We start from the raw sequence: 21,313 nt of genomic DNA, 5'->3' as shown, positions 1-21,313 counted from the left end.
AAACAACAACAGCCGGGCGTGGTGGTGCACGCCTTTAATCCCAGCACTCAGGAGGCAGAGGCAGGCGGATTTCTGAGTTCGAGGCCAGCCTGATCTACAAAGTGAGTTCCAGGACAGCCAGGGCTATCAGAGAAACCCTGTCTCGAAAAAACCAAAAAAAAAAAAAAAAAAACCAAAAAAAAAAAACCAAAAAAAAAAACCAAAAAACAACAACAACAAAAAAAACCAAAAAAAGACAAACAAGCAAAACTACTTTGGGTGTCTTGCTGTATACCTTTAATCCCAGCACTTGGTAGGTAGAAGCACGCATATCTCTGAATTTGAGGCCAGCTTGATCTACAAAGCAAGTTCTAGGACAGCCAAGGTTATACAGAGAAACTCTGTTTTGAAAACAAACAAAATTTGTGTGTGTGTGTGTGTGTGTGCATACGTTCATACGTGTATAATTTATTTATATGTATGTGTGTGAATCTGCACGAGTCTGTGTGTACCACATGTATGCAAGAGCCCAAAGTGGCCAGAAGCGAGCACCAGATGTCCCTGGAACTAGAGTTACCAAACCCCAGTCTTCTGCATGTGTAGAAGGACCACCAAGCCATCTCTCTAGCCCTTAACCTTTGTTCCCAGACCTTTGTTCCCCTGTGGGCTGTGGAGCCTGGATCACAGGGCTCACCTTGTGGCTACAGGGCTTTGTCAGGCTTGGAGCCTATCCATGTGGCCTTGGCCTACTCTCAGGGACTCAGACTGTGTATGGGGCTTAAAGACCCAGAAGGGCTGTTTGAGGTCAGGGTCTTATCAGAGTTATGTTTGAAAGTGGTGGGCACCATTGGTGTGTGTCTAGAGAGGGAGGTCAGGATGTAGACTGGCCCAAGAGGGAGGATGGGACGGATGGGAGGAAGAGCCAGCATGTGAGGGTGGGGAAAGTAGGGTGTTGAGAGCCACCACCTGTGTGGCCTCACCACACAACTGAAGGCACCTGAAAAGACTAAGAACTCACCGGGCAGTGCCTTTAATCCCAGCACTCGGGAGGCAGAGGCAGGTGGATTTCTGAGTTTGAGGCCAACCTGGTCTACAGAGTGAGTTCCAGGACAGCTACACAGAGAAACCCTGTCTCAAAAAAAAAAAAAAAAAGACTAATAACTCTAAGGACTATGGATTTTATAGGAATTTCAAGAGGCACTTGGCCTTCACACAACCCTTTCCTTCCCCCACTTTCTTCAGCTTTGCATTTTCCGTGGGGTAATTACCAAATAATCAACTTGCAGGTTTGGTCAGCATCAGAGAGTATTAATTAGGGTTGGAGATGGCTCAGCGGTTAAGAGCACTGAAGGTTCCGAGTTCAAATCCCAGCAACCACATGGTGGCTCACAACCACCCGTAACAAGATCTGACGCCCTCTTCTGGGGTGTCTGAAGTAAAGCTACAGTGTACTTACATATAATAAATAAATTAATTAATTTAAAAAAAGTATTAATTAAGGGTCTGAGTGATTCTTCAATAGGGAATCACAGCGAAAGTTCAGTTGTCATCAACCTTAAAGGTGCCCAGGCTCTCTGTTTCCACCATGACTTGGGGGCACAATTTTAATATCAGTGAGGTGATGTTATTCACTACATACTATGTCACTATATTGTGACTTCGCGGTTGTTGGGATTCTAAATATAAGCACTTGATGACTGTATTATTGTAACGACATTCTACTCAGTTAACATGGCCCTTAGAAAGGAGGACCTAGTCCCAGGAGTTCATGGGCTGTACTTAGCGTCATTTCCCAATGTCCTTCTGGAGTAGCATGCCCATTTTTCTGGGTCAGCTAGTACTTCCATGCTGTGTGCTTAGGCATTTGGTTCAAGGGCATATAGCTAATGATGGGACAATCAGGATTTGAACTCTGGTGCTATTTCAAAGCATTCACTTTTGGCAGAAACCACCTACTTTCCAAGGGTAAAGACATTTTGACAGATGTGTGACCCTGCCTGCCCTGTGCAAACCGACCCCAACAGATTCGGGTTGTGACCCTGTCACCAGATCTAGAAGTCCGAGATAAGGTGTGGTGAAGGACAGAGTTAATGAATATGACTGTTGGAAAAAGCAGATAAAGGATTTGGTGACTCCAAGTCTGTCTTCAATGGGCTGTTGGGAACTCTGATATTTTATAAGGAGGAAAAAGGGGGGCAGGGAGTGGGCAGAAGAAGAGGGCTGGGTTTGCCTCACTGAGAGCCTGTGATCCTGGTCAGGCCAGGAGGCCTTTGTCTCAATTCTGCTTCTGCCTGGGGCTCTGAATGTGTTACTGTCATTGTGGTCCCTTGAGGGGGACAGTCTGGGTCCAATGAGGTAATACCCCTCCCCCTTTGAGGGGACAGTCTGGGTCCCATGAAGCAATTCCCTGCTGTTCCTTACGAAGTCGCACCATCATGGACTGCCTTCTCCTTGAGAGGGGGATATGTCCTGCAAGCCTCGCCCCAAGTGCTTGGAGGTCCTCTCTGTTGGTCCTTTGTCATAAAGAAGTTTATCTGTCAGTCCAGGGCCTTTGTAGAAGATTCTAGAAGCAGAAAGTTAAAAGCAGCAGAATAGAGCCAGTGAGGGGCAAAATGGGGTTAGTTCAGGCTGGAACTAGGACCCTCCTCCTTCTCATTTCCCCCATTTTTTTTCCTAGTTGTAACCTAACTGAAATCTGTATACTACATGCCCAGGGAGAGAGCCCCTTTCCTTGGAAGATTACATATCAACATTGATGAAGATCTTTTCCTACACACGTAAGGTTCTTTTGGCTCCCTACCTGCAGGCAGAACCAAAAGATCTGTTTTTGTTTTTGTTTTAAATAAAGAGCCCCTCCCCCTCCCTGTGATTGAATAAATAAGTTGCAGGGTTCTTGGCACCGGGTGACAGTAGTGCTGACCTTGAGTGATGGTGGCCTTCCTGGAGGTGCTGCCCTGCTGAAGGTTACCTTCCCCAAAAGACTGGCGGCATCGTTTGCTGTTTTTATTTAAACACGGAAAGAAACCTCAGTGCCTCCTGGAGATTCTGTGTCACTCATTCCGGGGGAGCAATTTTGATGGTGTAGTATTTTTGACACAGAGAAGAAATGTGAGCCCAGGAAGGTCAGCTGGCCCTCGGGCTCTGCAGCTTATAGGCAAGTAGCAATTCTAGATGTGCAGCCTCTGCAGACGTCCTTAGCCACACTTTTAGAAGGCAGTCAGTACGTACGTCGGGAGGAATCTTTAAGTGTGTTGCCTCACTTTATTTTATTTTATGGTATACACCGGTTGGTTTTACTTCATATTATTATTTTTGGGGGCCATAATGTACATGCTTCTTATGAGCTAACTGTCATTGCAGTTGAGGGATTGTAAAAACATAGAAGAATCTTTCCACTTTCCTGTGAGCAGTGATGTTTGAATCCAGTTGTAAATGTTCGGGGCTCGGAAAGCCATTGCATTGAATGTAAGGTGGTGGTCGGGTGTTAGGGTGACAGGCACTTACAGGGAGATAGAATGCTTTTCAAGTAGCCTCCAGTGAGAAGGCCCAGAGCTCAACTGCTGAGACTTTCCGAGCTGCTCCCCAACAGGGAAATGGGGTCTGGCACTGGGTGTCCCCAGCATCTAAGCCAGCCTGCCTATGTTTAGGATTAGGGATTTTTCCCCTGTACATCCTTGGTATATGAGGGAGGACCCTGACACTGGAGCACAGCTTGCATAGCACAGGGCTTGACTTTATAGAAAATTCTTCTGGTGGCCAAAGACCAGAATCCAGCCCCAGTCCCTGAAGGTGGCCCCTGTGCTGCTTTCTCTCCAGCTGGCCCCAACCTCTGCAGAGTTGTTAAGCTATGAAGGCATCCTTGGAAGCCTGGCCTTGGTGGGCTGGAAGCCTAGGAACGGTGCCAGATCGCTGCCCCTGGGACAGACTTTAGTCCTTCCCCAGCCTTCCTGTCTGGAGAAAGTTGAGGTGTGTAGTCCTCAGTTTCCACTGCAGCCTGTTTTTCTGGTTCTGTAGCCTTCCTACAGTCTGGGGGCGTGAGAGACCAGGGGCCTGTTTCCAACTTTGTCAATTGTTAGACCACCTTGCCCTGCTCTCCTTGCTCTGCTCTCTGGGGAGGTGTGTGTGTGTGTGTGTGTGTGTGTGTGTGTGTGTGTGAAGTACTGCTGAGTAGTATATTTACATCTCAAAAGACTCACTGTATAGCTAGCAGTCTGGGCTAAGCTGGGAAGCTGTGGCTTAGTGTGTGAGCAGAGGGGAGGGTCTTCGCTCCCCCTCCCAGCAGTTTCCGGAGGACGTTGGAGCTTTGTGAAGATGCAGGCGTCAGGCCGCTTGGTGGTGGTGACATCATCAAGTCCCAACACAGAGGCTGAACCGGGGGCTTTAAGAGAAGATCCTTTCCGACCTCGCCAGTGCTTGGGCTCACACTGCCTCCTTTCGGGCAGCTCCACGCGTATCGGCCACGCTCACGCACACACCTAGGCGCGTACCCGCCAGCTGCACTTGCACGCGCACACTGCCTTGGTGCTCGCCCCCTGGGCCGGCTCCGGCCTCGAGCCGCTGCTCCCAGTCGCCGCCACCACGGATGCCAGCAGCTGCTCCCATCTGCAGTGCAGCAGCCCCGGCCGCCGGCCGGCCCGCCCCGGGCTGGAGGAACCGCACCAGGACGCTGGCCCTGCTCGTGGCTAGCCTGCACGCCAGGGCTCAGCGAGGATGGGAGGGTCGCAGTCCCTGCAGCCAGCCCCAGCCAGTGACCTGAACCTGGAGGTTTCTGAGGCCATGTAAGTGCAGTGCTCTGCCTCCTGTAGTCCCCGCGGGGAGGAGAGGCTGCCTGGCTTTGTTAATGCTTCTCTCCCCCATGTGGTGCAGCGTGAAGCCTAGGCTGGCCTGGGAAGCCTTGCAAAGCTTTACCTGGTGGCTGCTGCTTGTAGTGTTTTGTGTTTTAGCTGGACATCCCATGCAGCCCCGGGATGCCCCTGGAGCAGAAATAGCCCTCTGGAATTTGGTTTTGGTTATTCAGCAGCAGGGTGCATGGTGGGGGCTTCTGCGCTATCAGCATCTTTTTCCTCTGCACCCCCGCCCCCACTGGTATTTCCTGCTAGGGAACTGGAGGCATCAAGGAGAGAAGGCCTCCTCCTAGGAGGAGTATTGTGCATGCTGGAAACAGTGCTGGGTTAGCTCCCCGGCATGGCAGGACAGATGGATGGCATGGAGCTCAGAGTGCATGTGCAGCCGGGCTAGTCCAGGCATCACCAGGCTACTCTCTCCTGCTGACACTGAGGACGAGGCCGCCTGCTATTATTAGTAAAGACAGCCAAACAGCCTTGTCATTGGTTGAGGCAGAATCTGACTATGCATCGATCCAGGAATCTGATCTTTTCTCCAAAACCACAGCGCTAATGTGCTCAGAAGTGGCTTTTTATTCGGGAGGAGTGTTTGTTACAGTTGCTGTGTCTGTTATGGCAGTCTCCATTACAAACCCAGTCTTGTTGGGGGCGGGGATGGGGCTTATAGACTAGGTCTGTCTGCCAGGTCACAACTCAGCAAGAAAGGCTGCTGTCCAAAGTGGGTTCTGCCAGTTCCCTCGGATGTCTTCTCCCCTTTTCCAAAGAGGAGAATATTTCTGGAGACTTGCAGGGTGGGGGTGGCAGAGCAGTGTGTGTTCTTCTGAGTATTTGATATGTAACTTTAAAGCTCGCAGGCCCTGGTCTGTGTATTAGAGTAGGGTTTGGGCCCCATGGGAGGTGTGGGAGTGTGGGGCTTTCACCCTTCGCTGGGCTTCAGTGACACGCTGGACTCATGTGGTGATGTAATGCCGGGCTGAGCCGCATGGTTTTCCAGGCTCTGGCTTTTGAACAGCCAGTCATTCTGAGGAGCAGGTGTGCATCTGTCCTGTGTCTTCATCCCCGTAACCCGAGAGTGCAGTATCTTACAATGGAGGTGGATTGTGTTTGGGAGTTTTTATGGTATGAACCTAGCGCCGGGCTGTCCTGTCCACTCAGGTGCAGTATTGTTCGATGTGTGGAATATCCTACTGCCTTATAGGACTCGAGGAAAGAAAATTTCAGACTCTTTTTTTTTTTCTCAAAGTCTCTGAACTGGAAATCAGTGACACCTGACACCTACCAAAGCACTGGAGGGACCGGAAAAGAAGATGATGTGACCCTAGGTTTGGAAAAACTTGCACATTAGCCATTGGAAATTAAGTTCCCAGGTCCCGAAGGTTCCTGTCTTCTATCCTGGTTGAGTTACTGCCTTGTGTTCTGGGAGCTGAGGACTGAGTCTAGAGAGACTCTGGTAGGAGCATGTTCTTTTAGATAATAGTCTTTAAGGGTTTGTCCCAGGGGGATAGTGGCAACAGAATAAAACTTGAGGCCCTGTGGCCACCTTGAGAGGGCAGCTGCCCATCCAATCTTTTCATTGTTCCACTTGATCCATTTTTACCACTCGAGGCTTCTGAAATGTCTGAGAGTACAATTTAAGATAGTACATTGGGCTCCTTCACAAAAAAACCTATCCTCCATTCCCCAAGGTTTAGATAAGTGGAAAGGGGAATTGTTGAGGGCTGTTGTTCCTAATGGCTTGCCTTTGCACCCCTTCTCTGAGTGTGTCCCCTACAGATGTGCTCTGCCCAACCTTGAAGTTAAAAAAAAAAGAAAGAAATGAAAACTACATTAAGAAAGCTGCTCTTCCACGTGCCAGCAGGCGTGGTGTTTTCATAGTAGTGTATATGAGTATGCGTGCCCACGAGTGATACAGACACACAGCAGGCGTGGCGGCAGAGAAATGCTTCCGCTGTAAACCGATGTCAGGGGTTCGAGGTTGAAGGCCAGGGGCGCCCACCTGCTGCCAGCTGCAGCCCACGGCAGCAGGAATCTAGAGCGAACATTTCTTGGGTGAAAGCTGGACTTGTAGAGGCCCGTATAGAAAGGTGAAACTGAGGAAACAGAGCGAGTGAAGGACTCTTGTTTGTGAAGCACTCTGCTTTGTTTGTTTGAAGGTTCTCTCTTAGATTTCAAGTCCGGCTGCCTGTAAATGGTTTGTGTAGTCCCAGCGAGCAGATTGGTCCCTCTCAGAGAGCAGTGAGGTGAAGAAGGAGGAAGACTGGGGAAGCTAAGGCCACACAGGATTGTGGGATGAGGGGACTGAGGGAGAGGGTGAAGATCTGAGGCAGCCAGTCCCTCAAACCTCTGAGGTGACACACAAACTATAGCATCAGCCTCTGGCAGAAGTGCAGCGTCTGAGGCTCCACTCAGATTCAAATCTCCTTTTTAACCATGCTTATTAAAGATTCCTGTGTGGCTTAGGGTAGAGTTTGAGAAGCCCTGAGACGATTATATCTCTTCTTAGGCCAGGGCTTTGTGAAACCACTGGCTGCTGCCTTAGCTGTTTCTTTCGTGTTTGGGAAGGAAGTTCTCACAGAAGCCATAACCACTTCCAAATGGCAGAAAGGGTGTGAAGAGAGAGAGCCCACCCTAAAGTACTTCTCACTGAGAATGAGCAAGGTTTGTGATGAGCCCTGTAGCCATCCTTCTTCCCAAGGGAGCCCCTGGGGATGTGACTCTCTCTAAGAGAAGCAGCAGCAAGCACTTTGTCATAAGTTCCAGGGACTTCCCCACCAAGTCAACCATGGCAGCCAGTGAAGCCCGAGACAAAGTGGGCAGCGGCTCTCTTACAGGACGGGCTGCTGGCAGATTTTAGAAAACAGTCTGCAAACATGGAAAGCTACGGGATTGTGTCCCCAGAGCATCCACAGAGGCGAAGGAGGAGCCAGGGAGACTGGAAGGATGACTGTCTGCAGCGGGAGGGTAAAGACTAAAGATAAACAAATAGAAAATAGAGATTTAGGGGCTGGCAAAATGGCTCAGCCTGAAAGCTGCTTCCCCCCAAACCCAGTGACTTGAGCTGGATGCTTAAACCACCTCCACATTGAAGAGAGCTGACTCTTCAGGGTTGTCCCTCTGACTTCCGCATGTGTTCCGTGCTGTGTGCATACGCACAAGTTCACGCATCCACCCAAATAAATAAGCCGATGGAAAAGGTTGAAATAACAGTGTTTTATTATGGGTTACAGACGATAAGTTTCAGAAAGCATATTTTACTTTGGATATTATTACTGGGCACATCTAGTAGTTATCCCTCCCCTCCTCCACCCTCTCTCACTGAATAAATGGCAAAATTGTCTATTGAGTGGGGTACAAGCTTGAGTCCCAAAGGCTCCTAGTGAGTGTCATCTCTTCTGCCATTCAATCCTAGATAGCTGCACCCTGGCTCTGTGGCCCATTGCCCAGATCCACAGGGTCCTGGCCCTCCACTGTCTTAGAGACTTGCTCTCTGTGGGCACTGAAGGGCGGTAACATTCCAAGGCCTTTCCTGTAACTCCGGACATGTGAGGGGTCATGCAAAAACCCTTTTCTATTGGGGTCTTGGGTTGGGGGGTACCCTGTTGCTGATAGGTAGGATTTCAGAGTATGAATGACTCTGCAGGTGAGGGTTACATCAAAGTCAGGAGATTATGGGCCAGTGTGCCTCATCCCTAGCTCTGTTTCTTTCTGCTATCTCAGTCTGTTTCTATGGCTATATTGTTGGTTGCCTAGGAAACTGCATTAGCCTAAAATATGATTGGTTCCTCTTGTCAGATGGATTACTGGAGCTAGGGCAGCACTCTGGTTCAGCAAAGGGTATGGAACAATTCTGGTCCTGCCCCTTGAACTTCCCAGTGTGGACTGGGCATCGAGAACAGCTGTCCCCGGAAAACCAGTTGTTCACAGATTCCTGCTTGTGTTTCGGTAAGGGAGGCTACTTGAACACAAAGCACTGACTAAGTCAGGCCTGCTCTCACACACCCATCCTGTATTGGCTGTGTTCACTCAGATGACTTTGCGCTGTTTGTATTTATGAATTCTCTTAGCAGTTGTTTCTGCAGGGCAAGTGGGTGCAGCTTGTCGGTGCCAGACGTGGGAACAGAGTTGCATGAGGCAGATGCCGTGCCGGGAGTTAACGCCCGCTCTTTACATAGCCCTGCTGAGGAGACTCAGATTCAGCAGAAACTTTGTGTAATCTCTGCCAGGCATTTTTTTTTTTTTTTGTAATTTAAGACACTGTCTGGTTATCTAGACTGGTCTCAAACCCGCTGTGTATCTGCAGGTTACCTTGAACTTTTGATCTTTCTGCCTTTACCTAAGAAGTGCTGGGATTACAGGTGTGTGCCAGCACACAGCGTTTATGGAGTGCTAGGTCTATGGTCCTCATGCATGCTGGGCAAGCAGCCTCCCAAGTGAGCTATCTCACCAGTCTTTGTAGGGCTTTTTCGTTTGTTATAGAAATATTATACTCTATACATATAAAAGGTTATATACAACTTTGTAGGCAAATTTTATAGCTAAGGAAGCTGAATCCTCGGTATGGTTAAATCACAGGCTTAGAAAACCATAAAGGCTCAGATAAATAGTAAATGGTGCTGCCCTTACAGTACAATGGCTGCCACAGATTGTCTGTAACTTACTGTTCCAATAAGACTTTATTCATAAAAAGCAGGCGATGGGCTATCGTTTGCTAATGTCTTTTGTCAAGATGATTGGCACAGGGCTCAGATCTGTGTTTCCTTCCCTTGCCAGGAACGGTTGAGACTTCAGTCCAGTATGGTTGCCCTCGTGCATGCCCTTCCCCTCCTGGGCACTGTGCGTGCCCAGCTTCATGTCCCCTCTAGGATTTCTTATGGAGAACTCAAGCTTACTAAGTGAAAAGCTGGGTGCCTGCTGCTCAGAGACTGCGGACCTGCCTAACCTGAGCACCCCCAAACATAAACAGAGATAAGGGGCTGGAGAGAGGGTTCTGTTGGTGAGAGCTTGTAGAAACCCGGCTTTCCACACAGTGGGGTCGGGTAGAGCCTTTGGGAGCCAGCAAGGATCTGAGGGACTTGCATCCTTAGGACAGAACCCCTCACTCTTGGGGCTGGGAGGCACATTAAGAAGGCAGGAAGGGACCCTCGCCTGCTCTAAGTTAGGGTTGGATTTCCCAGGCTCCGAGGCCATGAGAAATAACTTAGTTATTTTTAGCTACTCATCTTGTGGTCTTTTGTCTTAGCGTCAAACAGACTAAGACAGACATTCTGAGGGGGAACTTCCTCACCCCATCATCATGTGTCGTTGCTGTTCACCTTGGAGCTTCTAGTCACCATGGCAAATGAGGGGGTTGGGGACATCTCCAAGACAAGGAAGACTCTTCCTTCACTTGTTCAGTATCTGGTGTTCCCCTTCTTCCCAGGCCTGGAGCTCCCAGGTGGTTTTGGAGGACCATGCCCAATTCTGGGACTTGGATGCCTTTTAACCCCACAGTCTAGACTCCCCCTGAGGTATCTGCCCTCTAAGTGCCAGCCCAGACCAGACCAGTCCCCTTGGCTGGGCCTCATTGTCTCCTCATTCTCTGGGCTACCACTGTAAACTTTAGAAGTCACATGCACACCCACACCTGCTCCTTCCAGCCACATCTCCTACAGCAGGTACCTTCCTCTCTGCCCCGCCTTCTACCCTCCCCAGCTTTCTCTAGAAAGAGGCTGCTCTCTTTCCCTAGAACTCTGAAGTCCTGCTTGCTATCTTCTGTCGCTAACTTGATGCATATTTGGTGATCTAGGTTACTGGTCCTCTGGTTTTTAATATGCCTCTACCTGTCTGTCTGTACCTGTCTGTCTGTCTCTTTCTTCTCTCTCTCTCTCTCTCTCTCTCTCTCTCTCTCTCTGTGTGTGTGTGTGTGTGTGTGTGTGTGTGTGTGTGTGTGTGTAAAAGAGCAAAGGTCAGAGGTCAGTGTGGAGTCAGTTCTCTTCTTTCATCAAATGGGGCCAAAGGATCACATTTAAGTTGTCAGGCATGGTGGCAAGTGTCTTTACCAGCTGAGCCTATTGCTGGGGCTGACTAGGGACACAAAGCAACATGATACTATCATTTCTTCCTGAGCTCGGATGAGCTGTAAGCATGCCATAGGTCCTTGAGTCCCCCTGGAACCATAGCCCAGCCTGTTCCAGCAAGTCCGCCATGAGGAGGCATCTTCTGCTGCCCCCAGCCACTGCCCATTTTGAAGTATAGTTTCTACTTTGTTAAACAGGGAGGACCTCGTGGAAACTCAGGGATGCCACACAATCCTAAAGGCCACAGGCAGCTCTCGGTTCTAAGGCCACCCAGATCTTCTCATAAACTAAAAAACCAAAGTTCACTCGGGGCCGCTCTGCAAGGCAAGAAACACATCCTCTTCTACCTTTTTTTTTTTTTTGAACATGAAGCCAGATCTGTCCACGGGCCTCACATGGCCTAAGCTCTTTCCCCTGCCACTCCTCATCCCAGAGCACACATCCCCAAGTTCCCAGTGCTTGAGCTAAGCTCAGTGCTGGCCCCTTCAGGACCCTGTCCTTTCTCCTGCCTCCTCCCTGACCAGCAGGTCTTTGGAAGCATCCAGCACTCCCACCCCCACCCCCCACACCCCTCCTATCCTGCTCTCTAATTTGCTCTCACTGATTGCAGACTCCATGGTACTCTCAGCCTGTGTGCATGGACGAGGAGTCTCCCCTGTACATCTTCCACTGTGTCACCTTGCCTCCCACCCAAGGTACACAGGGCTGGTCACCCATCTTCATCTGCTGCCATCCTTAACCCACCCAGGGCTTCTCTAATCTCCCTTGACGGCTCCAGTGCCATCTTTGAACATTTCTGACGAGTGACAACGCTACATCTGAGTATAGCAGATGGATTTCTCACACTTCTCTGACACATGGGTACCTTAAACCACCTCCAGGAAAAGTCTGCACGAACCCAGACAGCTCTATAGCCTTTTCAGCCCTTACCCCTACTCCTCTATGCCATGACTTAGTCTCCATTGCATTATATCTAAGGAACAGCAGAGTTAACGCCTTCAGCCTGAACTGGGAAGGTTTAACGTGCAAACCCAGCCGAGGCACCAAGGACAGACGACACCCAGAAAGGATGGTCTGTGCAGACAGCTTATAGGGCTCAGTGTTGTCCTCTCTGTCTTCACCGAGGACTCTCCTTGTTACAAAGAGTTCAGAAGAGGAACACCAATGGCTTCTCACCATCCACCAGCAACTCAATGCTTTTCCCTCTGCGGTATTAAAAAGCACCATCGTGGTCCAGAGGTGAAGAGCGCTGACTGCCCTTGCAGAGGTCCTGAGTTCAATTCCCAGCAACCACATGGTGGCTCACAACCATCTGTAATGGAATCCGATGTCCTCATCTGAAGAGTGTGTCTGAAGTCAGCAACAGTATATTCACATATATAAAATAAATCTTAAAAACAAACAAACAAAATCATCCTGGATCTCACGCATATTCACAAGGTAAAAATGTTGCGTTCCTCCTCGGCTGGAGGATGTAAGCAAGACAGCACATGAGTGTAGCAAATGATCATTAGCTTTGTTTTTTATATTTCTATGAATTTGTCCATCTGTCACCCACTACTGCACTGGACTTGTGAAGCTGTATGTGAGGAAGCAGTTACCTGCAGAGGGCCTTTCTTGAGTTTCCAGTATAATGTAGCTGTAGGCTTGTCTTATAGATACTTAGTATGCCTTCTCTGCAAGGAAATAGTTGAATAGCAGGGGGAAACTAGAAACAAAGCTGCCAAGGGCTAAGAGAGAAAGGGGATGGGAAATGTTGGATAGAGGGCACAGACTTGCAGTTACACTGGAGGGTTACATTGTTCAGCTTGGTGTGGATAGGCTCATGGAGGGTTACATTGTTCCACTCATGAACAGAGGTTCTCAGCCTATGGATCTCAACCCCATTAGGGGTTAAACAAAGCCTTTCACAGGGGTCGTATGTCAGATATCCTTCATATCAGATATTTACATTATAATTTATAACAGTAACAAAATTACAGCTATGAAGTAGCAACAAAATAATCTTATGGCAGGGGTGGGGGGTGGGGGTCACCACAACGTGAGGAACTGCATTAAAGGGCCCAAGCATTAGGAAGGTTGGGAACCCCTGCTCCTGAAACTCCCTAAGCAGAGGGGCTAGAGACACGCTCAGCAGTCACACGGCATTTGTTGCTCTTGCCCAAGACTCTGGTTTGGTTCCCAGTATCCTTAAGTCAGCTCACAACCCTCTGTATCTCCAGATATAGATATTGATGATAGTGATATAAATGATACAGAAACATAAAATTTTAACTGCCCAAAAGAAGACAATAAAAATCCCCTTCGGGGCAAGATTTCACAGGTAATTTCATCCCCAGGGTTCTCAGACAGACCAATGCAATTCTCTTCTTTATTTTCAGCAAAAGCAAAAGTGGGGAGGGAAGCCAGCCCCACTTCCCCACGGTTGTAACTGAGATTGGCAGCCCACACTGAACGGGCACTGCCACATGCCTATGGAAAATCTATATGGAGCTAGTGTCCCTCTGTACTGGAGGGACTTGTCAGAGCATGGCAGTGCCCCTGACAGTAGACAGGCTTGTCAATGTTCTCTGGGTGCTCTCCCCCCTTGATCTTGGGAGCAGTGGGTCAGACTGTCAGAACACCCTGGGCTCCATGCCACCTGCCCTGCTGACCTAGTCACAGGTCACATGCATGACCTGGGGTGACACTTGGTTGGAGAAACAAAGAGGAAACTCACAACTTCCAATCAGGAGAAAAGTGTACCTGTGCTGTCCACTGTCACACAAACAAGGCTGACAACAGCCACATGGTCTCACACTGGGAGTAGGGCCAAAGAGAAAACTCATTGGTGGCCTTCTGTCCTGTCTGTGGAAGCAGGTGTGCCGTGTGTTTGGGGGCAGCTCCAGACTGTGCAGTGAACAGGAGAATGTAAGCTTTGGAAGTGGTCAGCACTCGAGATGTTATGTAAGTGCAACTCAGACACATTTATCCCTCTTTCTTTTTTTTTCTTCTTCTTTTTTTTTTTTTTACTTGAACATCTGGATAGGAGAGAAGACATAGATCTAGCTTTTGTACCGCTCATGATGTACCCCCATCTCTCAGCAGCTGCACACTGAGATACCACCATACATAGAACATTTCTTTATTTCTTACCCATGGATGACCCTACTTAACCAGGGACACTGCCGGAAGCTCCCAGCCTCCCCTATCTCTTGCCTCTCCCTGCCTCTTATTCACTTCTCAAGCCTTTCTCAGGTATCCAAAGATGTTCTGTCTGGCAGTTGTACCAGTCAGCTCTGGTACACAAGGGTGACATTAAACACACAAACCTGAGGCTAGAGAGTTTGGGGTTTGGAGTTTCTCTGTGGGAGATCCAGTTTTCTAAAGCCACTGTGGCAGTTACTCTGGTGCAACCCCTCCCGCCAATCACAGGAGACCTAATCCTTTTAACTTTTTTTTCTTTAAATCCCCTTTATTTCATTTTCTACTTGCAACCAAAGCCACAACCACAGGTAAAGCCCAGAAACCTCTCTTTAGACACTGCCACATCACACCACACTGATGCACCTGGTCATGTGGCCAGCCTTGCTTAGAGCACACAACTCAGCCACCCAAACTGGTGGTTAAAGCTAAGCACGCCCCACAAATACAAAGAGGTTCCTGACCTCACACCCACCCTGCATTACCCCTAAGTAGCCTCTGCTTGCCCTCTGTGGACGTCTGCCCTTCATAGCTCCCCAGGAGATTAATGCTTACTCCCCCACTGCCCTGTACCCCAGAGAAGCGTTAGGGTCACTCATGCAGGTCAATGTGTATTCAAGGAGTCTCTCCTCCAAGAATCTGGCATGACATGCAGGTGTTCTCTGTAAAAGCCATAGCGATGTCCACCTTGGCTCCCACAAATGGCAGTGGTTGGGTAGAGCCTTTGATTTGGTTGTTCCTGAAACTTCTGTGGGCCACAGCTGATCCACATTTCAGGAGGCCCTGCTGCTGACTGGATTCCTCTCAGTGGCCCAGCAGGAACTGAGAGCAACTCCTGTGGTTCCCCCATGCTGGGTGCTCTCCTACAGCAGGTGACAAGGCTCTGCTTGTCTAGCTCAGCCTACTCCTCCCACCTGCTGACACATGCTGGCCTCTCTTAGAACCAAACTCCAATGTCCTGAAGAGACAAAAAGAGAGATTCAGGTGGAAGGCCTGGACCCAAGCTGGCCATTTTTAACTCCAAATAAACTACCCACTTCATTTTCTTCTACAATAAGAATCTGTAATTTCACCTGTTCCCCTGATGGGAAGGATGTCTGATTTAAGCTTGCCAAAGGTACAGTCTATCTAAAACTGTGGCTTTTAGCAAATTGTATGTCACAGGGAAACTCTGAAAATGACGACCTGACTCCCTGTGAATCATGGTGAGAAACGTAAGAGGGGGTTCCACAAATGGTGTGCCTCTTGTAAGATTAAAACATCTTCTGTTTTTTAAAAAAGGGGAAAAAAGAACTGTGTAGGAATGGGATGTAGCTGGGTGACACTCCTCCTAACAGTCTGCCATGGCCTCCAGGTGTGTCCAGAGCTAGCCCTGGAGAGACAGTGCTTCAGGGCCACTGCAGGCACCTCCCTGGGATGTAGAACAGGAACAGTTGGTCCTCTTGGGAAGATAAGATGGGGACTCTGCAGCAAGGGATGTATACAGTGTCAGCACTTTTTTCTGATTGCACTGGCTGTTAACAGGCAGGCTGGTGACATGGCTCAGTGAGTGCAGGTGCCTACCCCTAAGCCAGAGACTCACATGGTGGAAGGGGAGCAGTGACTCCCTTCTAGTTGTTCTCCAACCTGGCTGTGTGCACCGAAGTTTGTGTCCCACCCCTCACCCCCAAATAAATACATAAATGCCAAAGCAAAACAAAGACCCAAACAGTTAAAGCAGATTTTAAGCCAGTCTGCAAACAGTGCCTTTGAACAATAAGAAGTAGCAGGACTTAAATCCTTTGTCTCTTTCTTGCCATTGTTTTTTTTTTCATACAGTGAAAATGAAGAGATGGCTTGCAAACAGCACACTCACTGGGGCAGCCTGGAAATGCACATTTCTCTAAGGCTTCATGCCTCCTAGAGTAGGGTCACATTCTCTTCTCATGCGCAATATAGCTTAGTCAGCTCAACCTCTGGCCCCGTATTATACATTCTGAACTGATAAAAGTATAAATTAAATTACTTTCTTTACATCGATTACAAGAATTAGCCCTGACAGCTTATGGCAGACAGCTGTAGGGTGGTTATTAATTATAGAGTTGAGCATCTACAGATTTGGCTCCAAGTGTGGACAGGCTGCTTACCAGCCTTGGGCCTTAGTTTCCTGATTTGTATCAGGGGCAGGAGAAAAGTGACTGATGCTTGGGGTGGACATGGAAGCTGTGTTTGTCGTTCTAGTAGTTACATGCACACTGTGAGGCAGAGAAGTAGGTAGGTGTTTACCCACTCACACCAGCCTTTACAGTGGAGCAGAGATTCATGAGTCTATTGAACACCACCAAGTTCCACGAATGCGTGCACGCACACAGGAGTAGGGGGTGGTAAGGGAGAGAAGGAAAGTGTGTGTTAAAGCAGCCGTAGGTGAAGAATCATAAGATTAAGTATCAAATTCCACTTGAGTATTTAGTAAGAGCTATAATCAGACAGAAGTGCCTGACACTGTTGTACGCTTCTCAGAATGCCAAGTTTCCCTTCTTGTGTTCTCAAGACACTGAGACTAACACCGAAGAGCACAGAGCAGGTCATCCAGAGCTCGGGCCTAAGGTCCCAGGCTGAGGGGAGCTATGAAGAGCCATGATGAGCTGGTGGTGGGATGGATGGTAGCGGAGTGCACCCACTGGCTTCTACAGCTTGGGAGAACCAGGTAGATGGAGAATAAAGTCTGCCAAGCAGCCTAGCATATGGGCAGTGGTGATGGTGACCATTGGTTGGGACAAAGGAGGACTCATGAAGCTACTGCAGGGGGCTCACCCTGAGTTCAGACAATTTATGTTGATCATTCTAACTGCTCTGAGATTATCAGCAGGGCCAGGATGCTGGTGTGAGGACAGACCTGGGGTGGTGATAGTGACCGTGATGGTGAGAAACAGCTGGGTTTTAGACATATGAAGGAGGGGAAAGTAGCAGGTGTCAAAGGGAGGTAGAAATCCCAGTTTATACTTCAGGAGAATGTTAATTAAAATAATGTATTTATTTACTATATAACTGGTACAGGGAGAAAAATACTTTGATAATTCTAAGAGATTCTCAGGTCCTTACATGCCAGCTTGTTTAACTCCAACAAAAACACTAGCGTCATAGTCAGTGGTTTAAATAGAATAGTGGGTAAGTCACCTTAGATTTCAGTTACATGTAACAAATTCCAGTGAACTGAATTCCCCACATCACTCTAGGCATTGCTGTCTCAAGGTTAAAGGCTTTTTGACAAGAACCCAAATGAGTCAAAACAGACACTCACATCTGACCTGCCAGGAAACGACTTGGTTGCATTCGGAAGTGAGTGTTGATCTGACAGTAGGCACCTGGCTACCGCTCTCATCAGGCCTCAGACTGGACAGGCGCCAGCCACCTTCTAGCTTATTCTTAAGAGAGATGTCAAAGCCCAGCTCCATGCTTCCAGTTCTCAACTCCTTACATCAAGGGTTGAAAGTATCCATTCCCACGATGTGCTTGCTATTTCAAAGAGATACTTCTGGCTTTAGAAGAAAGTTCAGTGCAAGCTGAGTTAAATATTGAGGGGTTTGGTTTTTTTCTTCCCTCTCTGTGTGTGTGTGTGTGTGTACTCATTTGCGTTTGTGCATGGGTGGTAACTCTATGTGTGTGTGTGTGTGTGTGTGTGTGTATGTGTGTGTGTGTGTGTGCGCGCATGCGTATGGAGACTAAAGATTGATGTCTAGCATCTTCCTCAATTGCTTCTCAATCTTGTTTATTTACTACATGTATGTATGTATGTATGTATTTATGAGGAAGTACACATTCCATGACACCTATTTGGAAGTATGGATCCATTCTCTGCAGGAGTCAATTTTCTCCTTCCACCATGTAGACCCCAGGAATTGACTCTCAGGTCATCAGGCTTGGCAGCAAGCCCCCTTTACCTGCAGAGCCTCTCACGGGCCTCATTTATTTATACACATATTTATTCATTGAGATACTTGCCTCCAAGGTGGAGAAGTGCTACCTCCCCAGCACCACATTCCAGCAGGCATTACAGACTTGTGGGTACCAACCCCTCCCTCTGTTGTGTACCTAATAAACATGCTGAGGTTCCCCCTTGCTGTGGTAGTGTTAGGAGCCCCTCCTGATCCCAGCTGTCTGCCCTAGACTGTGCTGGGGGTGAAGCTTCACCCTTGGGGAGTGCCTGGCTCTGGTGGCTGTGTCTGCCCTAGCCTGTGCTTTCTCCTTGCTGTTCTGCTTCCTCACACTTGTCCTCCCGGATTTGTTTCCTTAACTAATATTACTTGGGCCGTGATCAAGCTCTGTGGGTAGACCTTGGTGGCCGCCCATTCATCACACCGAGCATGTAGATAAGATCAGAAGGAGCTTCCTGAACAACCCAGACAGCCCTCGGAGCCCTCCGCAGTACGGGAGGCTTTCCCTACTGGAGTTAGCATCTTCCCCTGTGGCAAGGCAGCCTGTTGTTTCTGATACTCGAAGCTTCGATATATATTACAAAAGCAGTGCTTCCATGCTGCCTCTATTTGTGTACGTTTAACTCTGTACGGCTTTTAAACTGGCTCATCTGTTATCCTTCTAGGAGCCTCTCAAAAGCCAAGCAGCATTCCGGTTGGCTTCATGAATGAAGAAACACAATGTTACTAAGTTTGGCTCCCAGCTCCTGGTCCCATCACTGGTAGCTGTGACTTGTTACAGGCAGTTGTGAGCTGCTTGCTGTTCGGTGCTGGGAAATGAACTCAAGGCTTCCTCCAGTGGTTAAGGAAGCACTCTTAGCCATTGAGCCATCTTACCAGCCCTTCTGGTTAGAGTTTTAACAAACCTGAATTTGAAGTAGAGATTCGGACTTAGGGTTTAGGGATATATAGCTCAGTGGTAGGACATTTGTATAACATGTACAAGGCCCTGGGTTTATTAACTACTTAATTCAAGGGGTTGGGGGTGGGGTAGAAATAAAGAATCCAACTTAAATTAATCAAGCAAAGAGTTCAGCTATGAAGATGAGATTTCCAGAATATCATTGTATGAAGGCACAGAAATAAAAGGACAGCCTGAAAGCCTTTTTTCTCCATTTCTCTCTTCTTTTATTAAAAAGAGAGAGAGAGAGAGAGAGAGGGCTGGTGAGATGGCTCAGCAGTTAAGAGCACTGACTGCTCTTCCAGAGGTCCTGAGTTCAAATCCCAGCAACCACATGGTGACTCACAACCATCCATAATGAGATTAGATGCTCTCTTTTGGTGTGTCTGAAGACAACTACAGTGTACTCATTAAATAAATAGAGAGAGAGAGAGAGAGAGAGAGAGAGAGAGAGAGAATCCACAATGCACATTTGGAGATCAGAAGACTTAAGAGTTCATTCTCTCCTCCCACCGTGTGGGTTGCAGGGATTGAACTCTGGTCTTCAGGTTTGGTGACAAGCGCCTTTATGTGATGCGCCCTCCGACAGCCAGCCCTGCTTCCCCCAAGTGTTGAGTCTCCATCTGGCTTTTCTACAGGAGAGTCTTAACAAGCCACAGCTACCAGTGATGGGACCTGGAGCAGGGAGCCAAACTCAGTAACATTGTGTTTCTTCACTCATGGGGCCAACCAGAATGCTGCTTGGCTTTTGAGAGGCTCCTAGAAGGATAACAGATGCGCCCGTTTAAAAGCCAAGTGTCTGTAAAGGGTGTTTGAACAAGCACATACACACATACATGCCCACACTGCCCGTTGCCACAAGAGCTTCCGCCATTCTACAAACACTGCCCATCCTGGGAGGCAGAGTTGTGTCTACCCCTCAGGAAGAGTCAGGGTGAGCTCCTAGGACCCGCCTTCACATGTATGTAGAGACTCTTCTACCACAGAGTCTCTCCACAGTTGTCCTGGCAACGCACTGGCAACAGTTTCTGTGGCCTCCCTTTCATGACCAACTGAGTAGCTTTAGCTAAATAAATCAGAGCGTGTGCCCAGCTGGTTTGTACAGCACATTCTCCAAGGTCCAGTGCTTTACAGAGCTGGGGTTATAGCTACATTGTAGGGGTCTATTACTGCCTTCCCGATGGAAATAATCCAGTTGAGAGGCACAGCCTGTTCACACCGAAATGTTCTTCACTGTAGATGTTAGCAAGTTTTTATGAACATTTATGAAGTGAGTGGCATATTCATGGGGTACGCCATCCACCTCCTTAATCATCTCTCCTCTAGGATGTCTCTTCCCTTGTTCCTCTGAAATACACCAAGTCAGATGTGTGTCAAACTTCCAGTGTGCGTAATCATATGGAGACGTTTGCAGAGGGAGATCTGTGTTCCCATGCATGGGGGTGGGGGTGGGGATGATCTAGTGCCTTCGTTTCTGATGGAGCGGGGGAACCACCTATCTGCAGCTGCCAGAATCTCTTACTGCAGAGGGTCGCTCTGACCTCAAGAGACTCAGCGTCCAAATACAGCTGTAGATCTCTCAGCTAACTCCCTCGTGAGGCTGCTCAGGGTCCCGTGATTGATCCCTTGGCTGTGGGTTAAGGTATTCTTCCCTGCCAGGGTTAAAGCTCTCTGTTATATTTTAACTTGAAACTTTATCATGAAAGCTGAGGCCAGGGTTTTATAACAGTAAGAAGTCAAGGTACACAAATAGGTACTGGGCTCTTGGGATCCCAACTCCCTTCTAGCTCCCCCATTCCTGTCTATCCTCTAAGTCGCAATTGTGGGGAGACTTTTCCTTATAGTTATTATAACTCCCTTTGCTGGACAAACAAACCCAGAGCTTGAGTGGTCAAGTGGTTTACTGAGTTAAGGCCACAGTTGCTCAGTTATGTGGCTGGGGGTTTGTGTGTGTGTGTGTGTGTGTGTCTGCATTTGGACTGTCAGCTGCTCTCTCTCCCTTCTGCGTGTCTTTCGTGGGATTCTGTCTGCCTCGTGCCCTCTGCTTGTTCACTGCCCTCTATTAGCTAAGACATAGGAATATCACCTGAGATGGGACAGTTGCAGCTTCCTCCCTGCAATTTAAGCCATGAGCTGAGGGCTGTGACATCTAGCAAATGGGTGGGGCTCACAATCCTCTCTCACAATCAAGAGTCCTCAGTTTCATAGCCCCCATATAAATTCTTCTCTATGCCTCTGCCAATCGGACTCAGATTCTGTCTCTCCCAGCCGGAGCTGAGGGACCCCTCCCACCCCTCCTCCCCTGCTCACCCCATCTGTGTGCTCTCTCCCTCAGCCATTTAACTCTCTCTTGCACTTTTTAACCTTCTTGACCCCTACATATAACCGCTTGCATCT

General features: G+C 48.5%; 1 protein-coding gene across 17 annotated transcripts in view; it reads left to right on the top strand.

Moving 5' to 3' along the window:
* Tacc2 (transforming acidic coiled-coil containing protein 2) overlaps positions 1-21,313 on the top strand; it is a 216,586-nt gene that overhangs the window by 140,462 nt on the left and 54,811 nt on the right. For 2 of the 17 annotated variants that reach the window (XM_029479165.2, XM_029479164.2), the window contains exon 1: positions 4,170-4,757. The exons of 14 other annotated variants lie outside the window; for them this stretch is intronic. In XM_029479165.2, coding sequence (XP_029335025.1) covers positions 4,690-4,757 — 68 coding nt within the window. In that variant the 5' untranslated portion in view covers positions 4,170-4,689. Of the gene's footprint in view, positions 1-4,169; positions 4,758-21,313 lie in introns of those variants that run through there. One more of the 17 variants, XM_029479166.2, reaches the window with a different exon arrangement.

This window comes from Mus caroli, unplaced genomic scaffold (genome assembly GCF_978045245.1).
Source record: "Mus caroli unplaced genomic scaffold, Mus_caroli_1 scaffold_8, whole genome shotgun sequence".
NCBI classification, from domain to species: Eukaryota; Metazoa; Chordata; class Mammalia; order Rodentia; family Muridae; genus Mus; species Mus caroli.
The sequence above is the reverse complement of the archived record's forward strand: the minus strand, read 5'-3'. Positions and strand labels throughout refer to the sequence as shown.